This window comes from Aythya ferina (genome assembly GCF_964211825.1).
Source record: "Aythya ferina genome assembly, chromosome: 4".
NCBI lineage: Eukaryota > Metazoa > Chordata > Aves > Anseriformes > Anatidae > Aythya > Aythya ferina.
The window spans coordinates 8,832,552-8,845,202 of NC_140300.1; the positions used below are offsets into that span (position 1 = coordinate 8,832,552).

Here is a 12,651-nt window from a genome sequence, read left to right on the forward strand (position 1 = left end):
TCTCTGATCACTCTTATTGCTCTCCTATGGATTCCTTTTGTTCCACATTTTTTTTCTGAAAAGTAGTCTGAAAATTGTGCACAGAACTCAACTGAGCCCCGGTTGGGGCTAAACAGAGTGGAGGGATTGCTTATACCATTCTTGTTCACTATGCAAACGCCAAAAAATCCCCAAGACTTTTCCTGAAATTGATATCTACCAAGATATTCTACTCCCTACATTTTGGGGAAAATGTTGCATACATTTGGTAGCAGACTTGTTTCTGCTTATGTGTGAGGTGTTGCACTTATCCTCGCTGAATTGCTTCACTTTATTAGTTTTATACTCCTATGTTAAGATCATCTTGAATTATAAACCTGTTGGCTAGAAGAAATTAAAATATTACTTAAATTCTACAAAAATAATATAAACAAGATCCAGAAGCTTCACAGGAAAAAAAAAAAAAAAAAAAAAAAAAGAAAAAAAAGAAAAAAAAAAAGGAGAGAGAGAGAGAGAGATGAATTAACATGAAATGTTTGTTTTGTTGTGTAACTACAAATACGTCTGGGAACAATAAGTGGCCAAGACCAGAGGGTAAGGAGAATTACAGAGGTGACTACCAACCTGATTACGATGGCACAGAAGGTGTTAAGGGATGTGAAGAAAGCCAGGGAAAGGTTAAGGTTTGATCACATATGAGAATGGGTGAAAGAACTGAAAATAAATCAGCTCCAAAAGAAAAATCCCATGTATCACAAACCATAATACCAGAAGCAGCACAACTCAGCCAGAGAATCTGACTAAAGCACCGCATTTGCAACACTTTTTTAACCTCATCTGTGACCCACAGAGGCCCCAAGGGAAGCTGTTGACTTCTCCCAGCTCAAGTGTTACAAAAGCTCATTATATTTAAAGGAAAAACTCCCTGGGAAGCTTATTTAATTTAACATCATGGTTCAAGTGAATGGACGGGAAGATAAACAAAGATGGGGATTGCTGGCAGGCAAGTAGGGTGGCCTAGCTTTCAAAACACTGTGAATTTATTCAGTGTAAAGAAATAAAGTTCTTATAGATGTCCTTCATACACAGTTTGGAACCACTCGTGAATTTGAGCTGGCTTTGGAGCACAGCTGAGAGTTAAGAAGGAGAAAAACTTCTGGCAGAAGCCTTGAAGAGATTTGTGATCTTCACTTAACAAGATACCAGCAAGACATTTCGGATAAAGCAGCAATGAACTAATTTATTGACTCAGCTGGATGAATGGATCAGTGCAAGGACGCCAAGGTAATCCAGAGAGATCCTTAATTCCCCTCAGACTTTCAGTAATTCAGAGCAGAAATGCAATGTTAGAGGTGGGAGCCACTTGTGAGGAGGATGGAGGCTGGTTCTCAGAAACGTTTAAGTACAGCTCTCAGTTTAACATAAAAATAGGAAAATAGGATTGTAACCTGATGCATGATGCTTTTGAGTAACTAGAAAGTGAGAAATTCAGTGTGCATAGCAGATGAACCTGCCAAAAAAAAAAGGGGGGGGGGGGGGAAAGAATTTCCTCAGTCAATTTTTGATGCCATGGAACAACTGATCATGAAGTGAACAACTCCAGTAAAAACCTGGTTAGTCAGAAAATAATCTGACTAAATGCATAAATGCTATGCCAAATGGATGAAGGTGGCAATGAGGGCATGAAGGTTAGAGGAAGAAAGATATGCAACTTTTCAAAAATCTTTTGGGCAGTTCATAGGGTTTTACTACTGATAAGAGTACCTGTGAAGTGCAGGGAAAGGGTAAGCAATGGATTAAGCGATCAGTGTAGATAGAAAAGGTGAGGAAGAAAGAATCTAAATATTAGCCATGTAATTAGTACCAAAAGGAGAGGATGACATGGAAAAAACACGCCAAATACCTGGAAAGCTCAGCTGGAAGGTGAAGCTCCAGAATTCAAAATCCAAGTCTGTCCGACGGAGAGAGCAGAGAGGATAACAAATTGCCTGGTTTGCAGAGGGTAATAAATACACACTTGATAACATGAGAAGGCCTTACAAAAATGGGTGGTAGAAGTGCACTTCAGAGATGTCTAAAGAGAACAAGCTGATTGTAGGTTGCTGTTTTCAGTAGAAAAGAGCCGATCAGGCTGTGGAAGATTCCCAGGAAAGCAAAGCTAGCATGTAATTGACACTTATTTTTACCCCCAGACACACTCTACCTACTAAAACCATTGCAGAATGGTAGAAACGAGAAGTGATTCCTTTCCACTCCTTGAATGTTTCTGACAACCTGCTAATACCAAAAGGAAGTTTGCCAACCCAAAGTGAGCCCATGAGCCAGGAAATATAGTAAATGCTGGCACCGAACCAGCCAACACAGGTGGGAAGGAGGAATGAAATCCCCAAACATTTCTGGGGCTTCTTCTGGTGCAGCTCTGTCTACTTCAATGAGGTACAGCAGAGTATCTGAAGGGAATCTCTGTTTTGTCTTGCAGCCAGATGACTGCCGCTGTTCAGCTGAAGAACGACAGAGGATCACAGGAGGCTGAAGTTGGACGAGACCTCAGGAGGTCTCTCATCCAACCTCCTGCTCAAAGTGGAGTCAGCAATGAGGACAAGACCAGGTTATTCAGGGCTTTACCTCATCGGTTGTTAACAAGGAAGACAGAAGAGACATTTTAGGCCACTGAGGAAATATATCAGGGTGGCATAATTCAGCCTTTATCCCATTCTTTGGCATTATTTTCAAGTCAGATTAAACAAGATCTGGCTCTGTGGATTCCCAAATATGAAATGAGTTTACCTTTTAGGGATTTTTCTTAATTATTACCAAGAGTAAATGATGTCCTGGATGCTCTAGCAGATTCACCTTTTTTATCTACTCTCAGTTTTCAAAAAATATGTCAATATGCTTTTTTTTTTCCCCCACATGTAAACACTCTTGCTCTCATAATATCTGAGACCAGTGTTTGAGCTCTGGTTATTATTGAGTCGGACCAACATTCAGGATCAGAGCACCACTGTTCCACAGTGCTATGTGGACATAAAAAGATTCAAGGCCTGGGCAGATATGTATTGGTCATGCCACGGCCATGAAAATGCCAGCAAATAGCTCTGCTGGTACATTTCTCAAAGATATTAAAGTGTTTTCAAATAGTGCTCCTTCCCCAGCAAACAAAAAGATTTGCAGATGATTTCAGGGAAGATTTAGGCCACCAAAGACAAAACTGTGACTAAAGCCAAAGATATAAAGCGATTCCAATAGGGTTCTTGCCGTGTTCAGAGAATCAATTAGGGAAATTTCCACCCACCAAAGCTATGCCGAGCCAGCTATTCCTCTCTCCCCATCATTTCTGTGATGTTTCTCACACTCCTTGATCACTGCTTCTGTAGGGTTCTGTATTTCAAACAGAAGCTCTGTTTGTTGCCCTCCAAGTACCATTTCATAGGTTGTGAGAAAAAGGAATCATTCTGGAGGTCAAACTGAGACTTTTAAGGGTAGAAAAGGGCTCTTATGATTGCTCCCGCTCCAGCCTACCCTTGCTTTATACTCCACGCCAAACCAAAACAACCTGAAAAGGTCACCATTTATAATATTTAATAATAATTTATAATAAGGGTTCACTGGTGTGAAATTATTGTGCCACCCAAAAGGCATTCCTGGCAATCATCAAATACTGAACATTTTCACCTGTATTTGTTTGGGAGGAAATCTGTGGTCAGGACTGGCCTTGCTTCCTTATAATGGCTCTTTAGATTCAGGCGTGCAGCAGGGTAGCTTGCTAAAGGCCTGGAAAAACTGTACTGCTCCGAATTTATAGCAATACATAGGTCAGCACAAGTGATGTAAAACTGATGCCTTGTCCAGAGGATCTTGTTGGGAAACTAATAGCAAACACTAGAAATACTTCTGCTTTTCCACAATTTGAAAAACACAACTGTTTCAAAAACCTACGTTCAGTGCAGGATGGGAGGCAGCAGGAATGGATGGCAAAGCCAAAGCAGTTGTCCCAGACAGTCAGCACTCTTCTCGATATCTGGGATTTTATCCATTAAAAACTGATCCTGTCAGGAGTTTTGAGGCCCACGTCAGTGAGTTCTAGAAAACCTAATAACCCACAAAATCTGTACCTTAACACAGCAGAATAGGGCAGGTAGGGAGGACCAGGTACCCATCTGGCTGTTTGTGGGGAACAGAACAAAAGACTGAAGAACACATCCCGGTAGTCAAAACGTTTCATAGTTCATCTGATGATGATTACATGCACAACATCAAAGAGTTCTGGTTTCCACCCAGCTACAGAATAAATCTCTCTATGCTAATTCACTCACAGCCTACAACTGGAAGAAAACACAGTTTCGTTACTGGAGAACCTGGAGTACCAGAAAGAGATCTTGAGTTCATGGCATGCAAGTTGTGGGGACACAAACTGCGCCAAGTCTTGAGACCTTGGTCTTGAACAATCCCCCAGACTTGTATCTGTTTGCCTTTTGCTCTCACCCCAGTGTATGCAAAGCGAGCAGGTGTGTGAGATAAAGCAGTGCCCTTATTGGTTGGCTGTCTTCCTTTTTGGAAATGTGAAAACGGGAAGAAAAGTTGTAAAAGCAAAAGGGTGACCCTGTAGCCCAGAGGAGATCACAAGCACTCTCTAGGAGACAAGGTGAACAAAATATTAACTTCATTCACTGTATGACAATCTGTACAAAGAGCATGTCTCTGGGGAAGTGTGACTGACATTCTTTTGTGAATGGCTGTGTCTGAAAATTTGTTCCGTATGTTCTATATAGCTCCGTATTTGCTCAGACGTTAATCCACAGGTCAGGATCAAGGTTCCTTATATTCTTAAGTGTGTATTTGTTTTTCATTAGGCTGAAGGGCAGGCCTCATATTCTTCAGGACTTGAAAAAAACACATTATCTAGTTAAACTATGCACCCTAAGAAACATATACAAGCTGGAAATCAATGGGGAAACAAAAAAACATTGCCAGTAGTAAGGTTAGTGCTGTAGCCTTTAAGAAGCAAAAGTTACTAAATACAGAACTATAGGCCTCCTGAAAAAAGTAGGTCTTCAAGAGGGAGGAAAACATTTCACACCTATGCAAAGCCAGTGCAAACACAGAAAGCTTAAAAATTCCTTTTGTAATTGTGTATATATGGAAACCCAACAATTTATATATTCATATAAATATCTAAACAGTCAAAAAGCAGAAGAAAATTCGTGCAACCTCTTCTCCGTTGGAAAGGTGGAATCAGCCCCCCTGCTTGCCTGACCTGGCACAGCGTCACAGCCACACAGGCTGGACCCCCCAGCCAAGGAGCTGAGCCACAATTAATATGCAGAAGGCTCTGACTGTGCTTACATCACCACCACTACTTCTGTAACTATAAGAATCAATTTTTGGAAACAACTAACTAATTTCAGCTGACATATGATTAATACGCAACATAAGGAAATGTTGTTTAATAGTTTAATGCCTTTAAGCGTAATGCAAAATTCTTTAAGGATACAAATTAAAACTGCTGCAAACTCTCTGTAACTATACACATTTAAAATTTAAATTATGTTTGATCATTTGAGGTCTAGTGCTGAAATATACTGAACATCTTGTAAAAGTTTTGTGCTTGACTTCAACTTCTAAATAATTAGTAGACTTTGAGGATTGTCTCTTCTTCCACTACCATGGATGCAGAATTTGGCACCAAGTAATGTTTTATAAAACAAACTTCTTTAAAGAATAAACTCTACAGAACACTAAAATATCAATATCAATATATATCAAAATATCAAAAATATTATTGATATTAAAAATACCATTGATATTAAAGTATCAATAATAATAATATCCAAACATAAAAGTAGAAGCCTGAATCCTAAAAAACGTAAGTCTGAATCTCAAAATGTATCTAACCATATTTAGCATTGTGTCAGTAATATAAATAATAGATTAGACAAAACTTCCTCAAAAGTATGCTAAGGCTACAGTGTACAAATGGATTTTGAAATTAATTTAATTGGCAACAATCTGGCTATTTTAAACGCAGCTAATGCAGTTTTTGTTTACTTGTTTTAACTCTAAAATCCTAAATACAAATTAAGGTAGAAACTCTCCATTTCTAAGGAACTTTTTTCTAAGTCTGTGGAAAATGACATTCAGTACCCCAGCAGCTGCCGTCTACTCACAAAGTGTAAAATAAGCTGAACACAACAGTTGAGCAGCTGCTGATACAGTTCAAATAGTGTCTTTCTAATGCCAGATTAGAAGTACTTTTACACAATCGCTTCACAAAATATTTAATATTAAAATCTAAACATCCATCTAACTCAAATATATTTGTCGCGATCCCAAAGGGTTAATATTGTCTTGCTTCATTTCTTACATGTAGTAATTTAGCTCTGAACAAAAGCAGCTCCCTGCTGGTTACCTTGGCTAAAGGAAACACAATGAACTGGTAAAAACCAGTTTTATCTCACTGCTGTTGCCTAGGGCTACAGACAAAATGAAGTAAAAAAATTCACATGCAGAGTATTAGGTGCTTATGAAAGATCCAGCAGCGCTGTTGCCTAGTGATTCAGTGAGGAATCAGCATAGGCCAATGAGGTGTGCGGGTACTGAATAACATCCCCGATGACTGCTTTACATCTCCTGCAATTCTGTCATACACCCCCATGATTTCCCAGTGGTAAGAATCACTTTCAAGGGAACCTGTCAAAAAAAAAAAAAAAAGAAAAAAAGAAAAAAAATGCTTTAAACAAACAAACAATCACAGCACTTATAGCAAGATTACTATTTTTGCTTTTCCTTTTGGATGGTGATACTGTTCTAGATTACATGCCTATCCAGTGTGAAATACTCTTCATATCTAGTAATAATTATAATTCCAATTAAGATATCTTAACAATTAAGGTTATCCTTTAGTTTTGAGACTGCAAATATATGTTCCTGAATTGCAAGGAAAATAGTGAAGTCCAAAGCAAAATTTATCTTGTTATGCCTTTCAAAAGAGCTACCAAAACCATAGCATTTATAATTTGCAACTTTTTCAATAATGCATAAAGATACTGGGTTTTATGGGTTTTTGTGGTTGCTTTTTTGTTGTTGTTTGTTTTCTTTTCCTTTTTTATTTTTTACCATCCACTTTTCCAGTCCTGGGGTGTATTTGTTGTTGCTTTGGTTTTATTTCAGTTTGTTTTGCAGTTACCAGTGCTCTGTTACACAGTAGATTTCCTGACATGAAAGCTGCCTCATTAGCAAGGACTATGTCTTGGAAAAGAAGCTACTTCAAAGATAAAGGATCCTTTTCCTCAAAGAAGAAAAAGAAAAAGAAATCTCTCCCCATTAAGACGATATGTGTGTTCTACTTTAATGACATTTTTCTTCCCCATTAAAATATAATATTCATATTAACAGAGCATATAATACATATTTAGTTGAAGCAAGTGTACAGAGGGAAAGCAGAAGCATTTCAAAAAGATCTTTTCATCTTCAACATCTCTAATCTTAAAAGACACATTTACTGTATAGAAGGATAAACAACATGAACAAAAATACAGTCTTTTTTTTAAAGATAACTCTCAAATTCATCACTGAGATCAAGCTCTTTGCACTTTATGTTTTGTATCTGGTCTCTGCCATTGATCCATTCTTGATGTTTCAGAGAAAGATGAAATATCTTCACGATGCATGTAGTCTAATGTGCAGTAGGAGTAAAACTATGTCATGACTCCTACAGTAATTTATTCAGGAAAAGAAGACCAAAACAAGAGAAAAAATATCCTAATCTTTCAAAGCCCCAGACAAATACCTATTGTCCAAGGCTGTGTTTCTTTTTACTATTAAAATGCAGTTGTCATTTAAGAGGGAATTGCTGTTCTCATCAGAATGACATGTAGAATCCATTTGCTAAGGATGAAGATGAATTTGTCAGTGCGTGATAGCAGACACTTCTGACACATGAAAAGACATTGTAGGACAGTGTGTTATGTTTTGTCTATGGGACAAAATGGAAAGACTCACTTCTGCCAGTTAGTGGTTAGTCCGAAATATGTAACACTAAAATGGTATTTTGCCTGTGTGCCTATGAGTACTCTCATTATTGATGTAAATATTTGTCTTTTTTAGAAACCTATTAAGTTGTTCATATTTTATTTTGCAGTCAGGCAAAGTATGAATGGCGTTGTCTCTGACAGTGTCCTCAACAAAGGGTATGAACATTACAGCAGCATGAGTGTCAGGTATGTTGTAACCATTTCTGAAATAAATAGAATAAACTTTTTTCTGTCCTCAAATCTTGTTCAATAATACTGGAGAATGAGTAATCTGGCCAAGTACTCCATTTCTCAGGAAACGGGAAACCGTTGGACTATTGCTTCCTTATTCAGTTTAGAGATTCCCAGAGACTATAGTCCTTAATGAAGCAAGAAAAGCCAAGTGGTGGCCTAGCAGCAAAATGTACCAGTCTTGCAGAGAGAAAAATACAATTATTTTATATAAGAATTACAGTTAGATAAAATGGAAACATACATACAATAGTTGTCTAGTTTTCTACTTGGTTGTTCTGGTAAATGATGGCCTTCAAACTGTGACCAGCAATTTTGTCTGCTTTACATGTTTGGCTTCCGCTCAGAAATGTTAAAAAGATCAATTTTCTAAGTGAAAATTACTAAAGAAAGATCTTTTGCAATAATTTTTCAGCAGTAATGAATGCCTGGCACATTTTAGAAAGCCTGCTAAGGTACTATTTCTCATTCCACCACACCCATCAGAAATGTCACGGCATTAAATCAAAGGGATTTTGAAGTTACTGCACTTGTATAGGTAAGACAAAGTGTACTACAGTTATGCTTTACAAAATGGATTTTGAGTTTCTTTCTTTTTTTTTTTTTTTTTTTTTCCATTAGAATTTTTATGGTAATTTTAAAAAGCCATTACTTGTAAATATGAAAATGAAGCAGTTGAAGTGAAGGTTAGCATAGTTGTCTCTAGATTCTCAATATGATGATAGTAACAAACAAAACTATATATACCTGAGACAATAATGGAAATTCAGAATTGCCCCTACCTTTAGTGGCACTTCCAAGGCTGTAGTTTGCTGCAGGGACTCCATTGTTCTTTTTACCAATGCTGTAAGTCCAAAAAAGTTGAAAATATACAGCTTTATTTCCAGTTAAAACTGTTATGTAGGAAAACAAACAAACAAACCAACAAACCATGCCTTATATTCCATTATATAATAGCTGCATTTCTACAAAAAATAAATATCCACCCATTTAAATGTATTGAGATTTTTTTTAAAGTTAAATTTGATTTCTCGTGAAAGAATTTAATTCCTTTTTTTAAATTGAAATTTAGGTGAAAGTCGGAAATTTATTTAACTTACATATTCCATTAACACAAAAGTAAAGCACTGATATACGTTCTAAAAAGGTACAGCTTGCCTGACTGCTGCATTTCTCAGCTTTCAAGTTCACTGCAAACAAAAATAACCTTCCCTGTGGGATAGCTGAGCTATCAAGAATCAAAACAATTGAACTTCAGCATGATTTACGTAACTTAACAACTCATCGTGTCATAACCCCATGCTCACTATTACTGTGAAAAATGCCTCTATTATTATTCCAAATCAATCATTTGGGACCTGATTTGTCATCCTTGGTCAGGCCAATTAGTGTTTTGCTTGACAAAGATTTCTGCTGGATAACAAAATGTGGTTGTAAAAAACATAATCAAAGAGAGATTCAGTGGATAAATAGCTTTAAAAAGGAGGTAACTTTTGGCTAGTGAAAGTGAAAAGGGAATGCCGGGGAGCCCCAGTGAGAAAGTTATTGAGCAAGCTCCATTGCTTTGACGTGATGGCTGCCCACATAATATATGTCATCATGTGCCTCCCAGAACTGAGAAATAACAGAGCATGCAATATGTGGTGATAACTACTAGGCTGAAACCCACATGATTGCTTAGAAGGATTCTTTGAAGTTCTCCCTCAATGCACATCACGGTTCTCGTGCAGCTGAGGTTAGATGTAAAGAAGCAACGAGAACTCCAAGAAGCAGCATATGGTGGTTACTCTGGCTGCTGTCGAAACCTTTTCTAATGATGCCAGCACTGAAGAGCAGTATGTGATGTTTTGTGTCACATCTGTGACACCAAGGATGGCTTGGTAATAATGAGGAGGATAACTAGCGTCTGCCTGAACAGAAATGGAGTGCTTCTCTGTTCTGTGCTGGCTCACTCAGACTTGGGTGCTAATGAGCTGTCGTAAGGTTTTCCACAAAGTCCAAATTATGCAGTAACTCAAAAGATCAGTGGCTGAAGTGCCAAGGCTGGGGAAAATGAGACATATGTTGACACATGTTGACACCTATAGAGTTGCTTCATGTTGGATTTGAGGTAGTTTATGGTCCGGCATGGGACACAGCATCATTTTTGGAGAGCAGAAACAAACATGAAAATCATAACTTGTGAAAGCATAGGGAAGTTTTGGTCTAAATAATTATCCACTTAAAATTCATTCCAAGTCAAGACGCCTATCAGTACAGCACTGTTGGACTGCCTCCATCTTGAGAAGCCCAGTCTGAATTTAAACAAAACAAGCTGCCAACTCCAGGAAATCAGCAATGCAGCAAACATCAGGGCACTGTGACCAGGCAGTGTGCCTTCAGAAGGCTAGATGGATTGCCAGGCAGTCCTCGGGTAAACAGTTTATCATCGGTAAGTCATGGCTATGACAGAACAAAGCTTTTGTGAGAGCACAGCTTCTGGATTCCGCTTTTACAGAATCACTCGGCTCTGTAGTGTTCCACCAAAGCACTTATGTACAATCTAAGGGCACACTCAACTCTGTGCAACTTGTTTTTTTTTGAGCTGTTAGATAAATAAACAGCAACAGACCATCAAGGCAACGGGAGGAACAGCCCTTTTAGATGAAAAGAGCTCCAATGGACTCTTCTTCCAAGAGAGGGAGCGTGAGTCAGCAGCGTTGATTCATGGGTTGAAAGATGTGATAAAAGATGTGATGTCTGATAAAAGGTGCTGCACGCATATGCACTGGATTAGAACAGTTTTTGCCCTTATGCTCTAGACCTCCAAATTTGGGTAGTTCTCTCCCATATAATTGTTATTCCCCAAAGGGGGTTCACATTGGCCCCGATGGTTGCAACACCTTTCTCTGCTGGTTCATACACTTTTTGTTTTAGAGCATCTGGCATGACCAGAATTCTGTTGCATCCTTAACTATTTTTAATTTTAAAAAGCATGGATTAATGTGGCCACACCAACATCAGCAAACCTAATGGTTCCTCATTCACTTTGATAACCCATTAGCCACCTCCCTTGGATTTGTTCCATTTTCTTCCTATTTTTTTATTTCTGTGTCAGTTCAGCTCCTTGTTCTATTTCTTATGTCACAGTGACTTCTCTGTCTCTTCCCAGAGTTTAGTGGGTGGCATGGTAAAACCATTCATTTCAAACAATCTCAAGTGGTTTTGACCGCATTTCAGCCTTTTGAAATCATACCTTTGAAAGTTTCCAAAAGATTTGCCTATACCGATTTTACAGCAGATTTTGAATTAATAAATATAAAATGATAACTGAAATGTCAAGAAAAAGCAGCTGTATTACCATTCCTGTTCAACAGTCTGCTAAGACAGTAAACAGTGAATAAGGAAGCATTTACATTAATGTCTGGTTTTGCGCAAAAATAAATAGGTAAACTGACTGAATACATTGAGGCTGGAAATTAAAAGTTCTAGATTTCAGAAAGAAGAAATTCTGGAACAGTCTCCCAGTGGGAGTAATTTTTCATATGGAGATGATCATTTATAAAAGAGACCATATGGTGTGGTGATATGTAATCACAGGAGAGATCCCCTTTAGTCCTATGTACATAATGTCTGATTCTCCCTCTGCACTCTCAGATCTCCTGAAAAACTCTCCTCTCTGAGTGCTCAAAATAAAGTATCCAAGCATATACAATTATATTATATATACACAATTGTCTCATATACTTTCCAGAATAAAAACACAATGTTTAAATAGATCTGTCTCTACCATCCCTAATTTTTTGTCTCTTTTTAAAGATTTACATTGGAGGCTTTCAGAGGAATGATTATTTATGTTCTGTCAAGTACCTAGAATATCTAGGGCACATTAATTATTAATTTTAAAATGTTCCTTTGCAGTCAGCCATATACTGCAGTGGCATCTGTTAAATGCTGTTCTCCCAGCCTTTGCAACTTCTCTCTCAAACCCCATAGTCAGCAGTTATGGGATTTGTTGGTTACGCTCATTCTGGAAGGTTTTGTAAGTATGTCATTTTAAAATATTATATATATTTCTTATTTACTCCCCCGATATTAATGACAGCAAAGCAAAGACATCACAGAGCTAAAATTGTAATACATAATCAGATTTTTCCTGATACTGGCCTGAATAAATGTGCTTATTGAAAGAGTTGTGAATAGGAGCAAAGAAAAGGCATGCGTGCCTGCTGTGGAACAAAAGCTTGTTTGTCCCTATCCAAGTGAAGACATTTTTCAAGCTCATTCACCTATGAAATTATGACTCCAGAAGCAAGTCAAAGCTGGCCAGACATATGATCTATGGAATAGGGATTCTTACAAATTAAGGGCTATCTAGAGGCATTTTAAGCATCAGTGTCTTTCCAGTTAGAAAAAGGCAGCTCGGAGA

General features: G+C 37.9%; 1 protein-coding gene across 10 annotated transcripts in view; it reads right to left on the reverse strand.

Moving 5' to 3' along the window:
- Nucleotides 1-5,879: 5,879 nt before the first annotated feature.
- Nucleotides 5,880-12,651, reverse strand: part of POLN (DNA polymerase nu) — a 103,083-nt gene continuing 96,311 nt past the window's right edge. For 9 of the 10 annotated variants that reach the window (XM_084518007.1, XM_084518009.1, XM_084518008.1 and 6 more), the window contains 2 exons: nt 9,026-9,087; nt 5,880-6,669 (listed from right to left, as the gene is read on the reverse strand). In XM_084518007.1, the coding sequence (XP_084374133.1) occupies nt 6,601-6,669; nt 9,026-9,087 (131 nt within the window). In that variant the 3' untranslated portion in view covers nt 5,880-6,600. Of the gene's footprint in view, nt 6,670-9,025; nt 9,088-12,651 lie in introns of those variants that run through there. The other variant, XR_014692623.1, reaches the window with a different exon arrangement.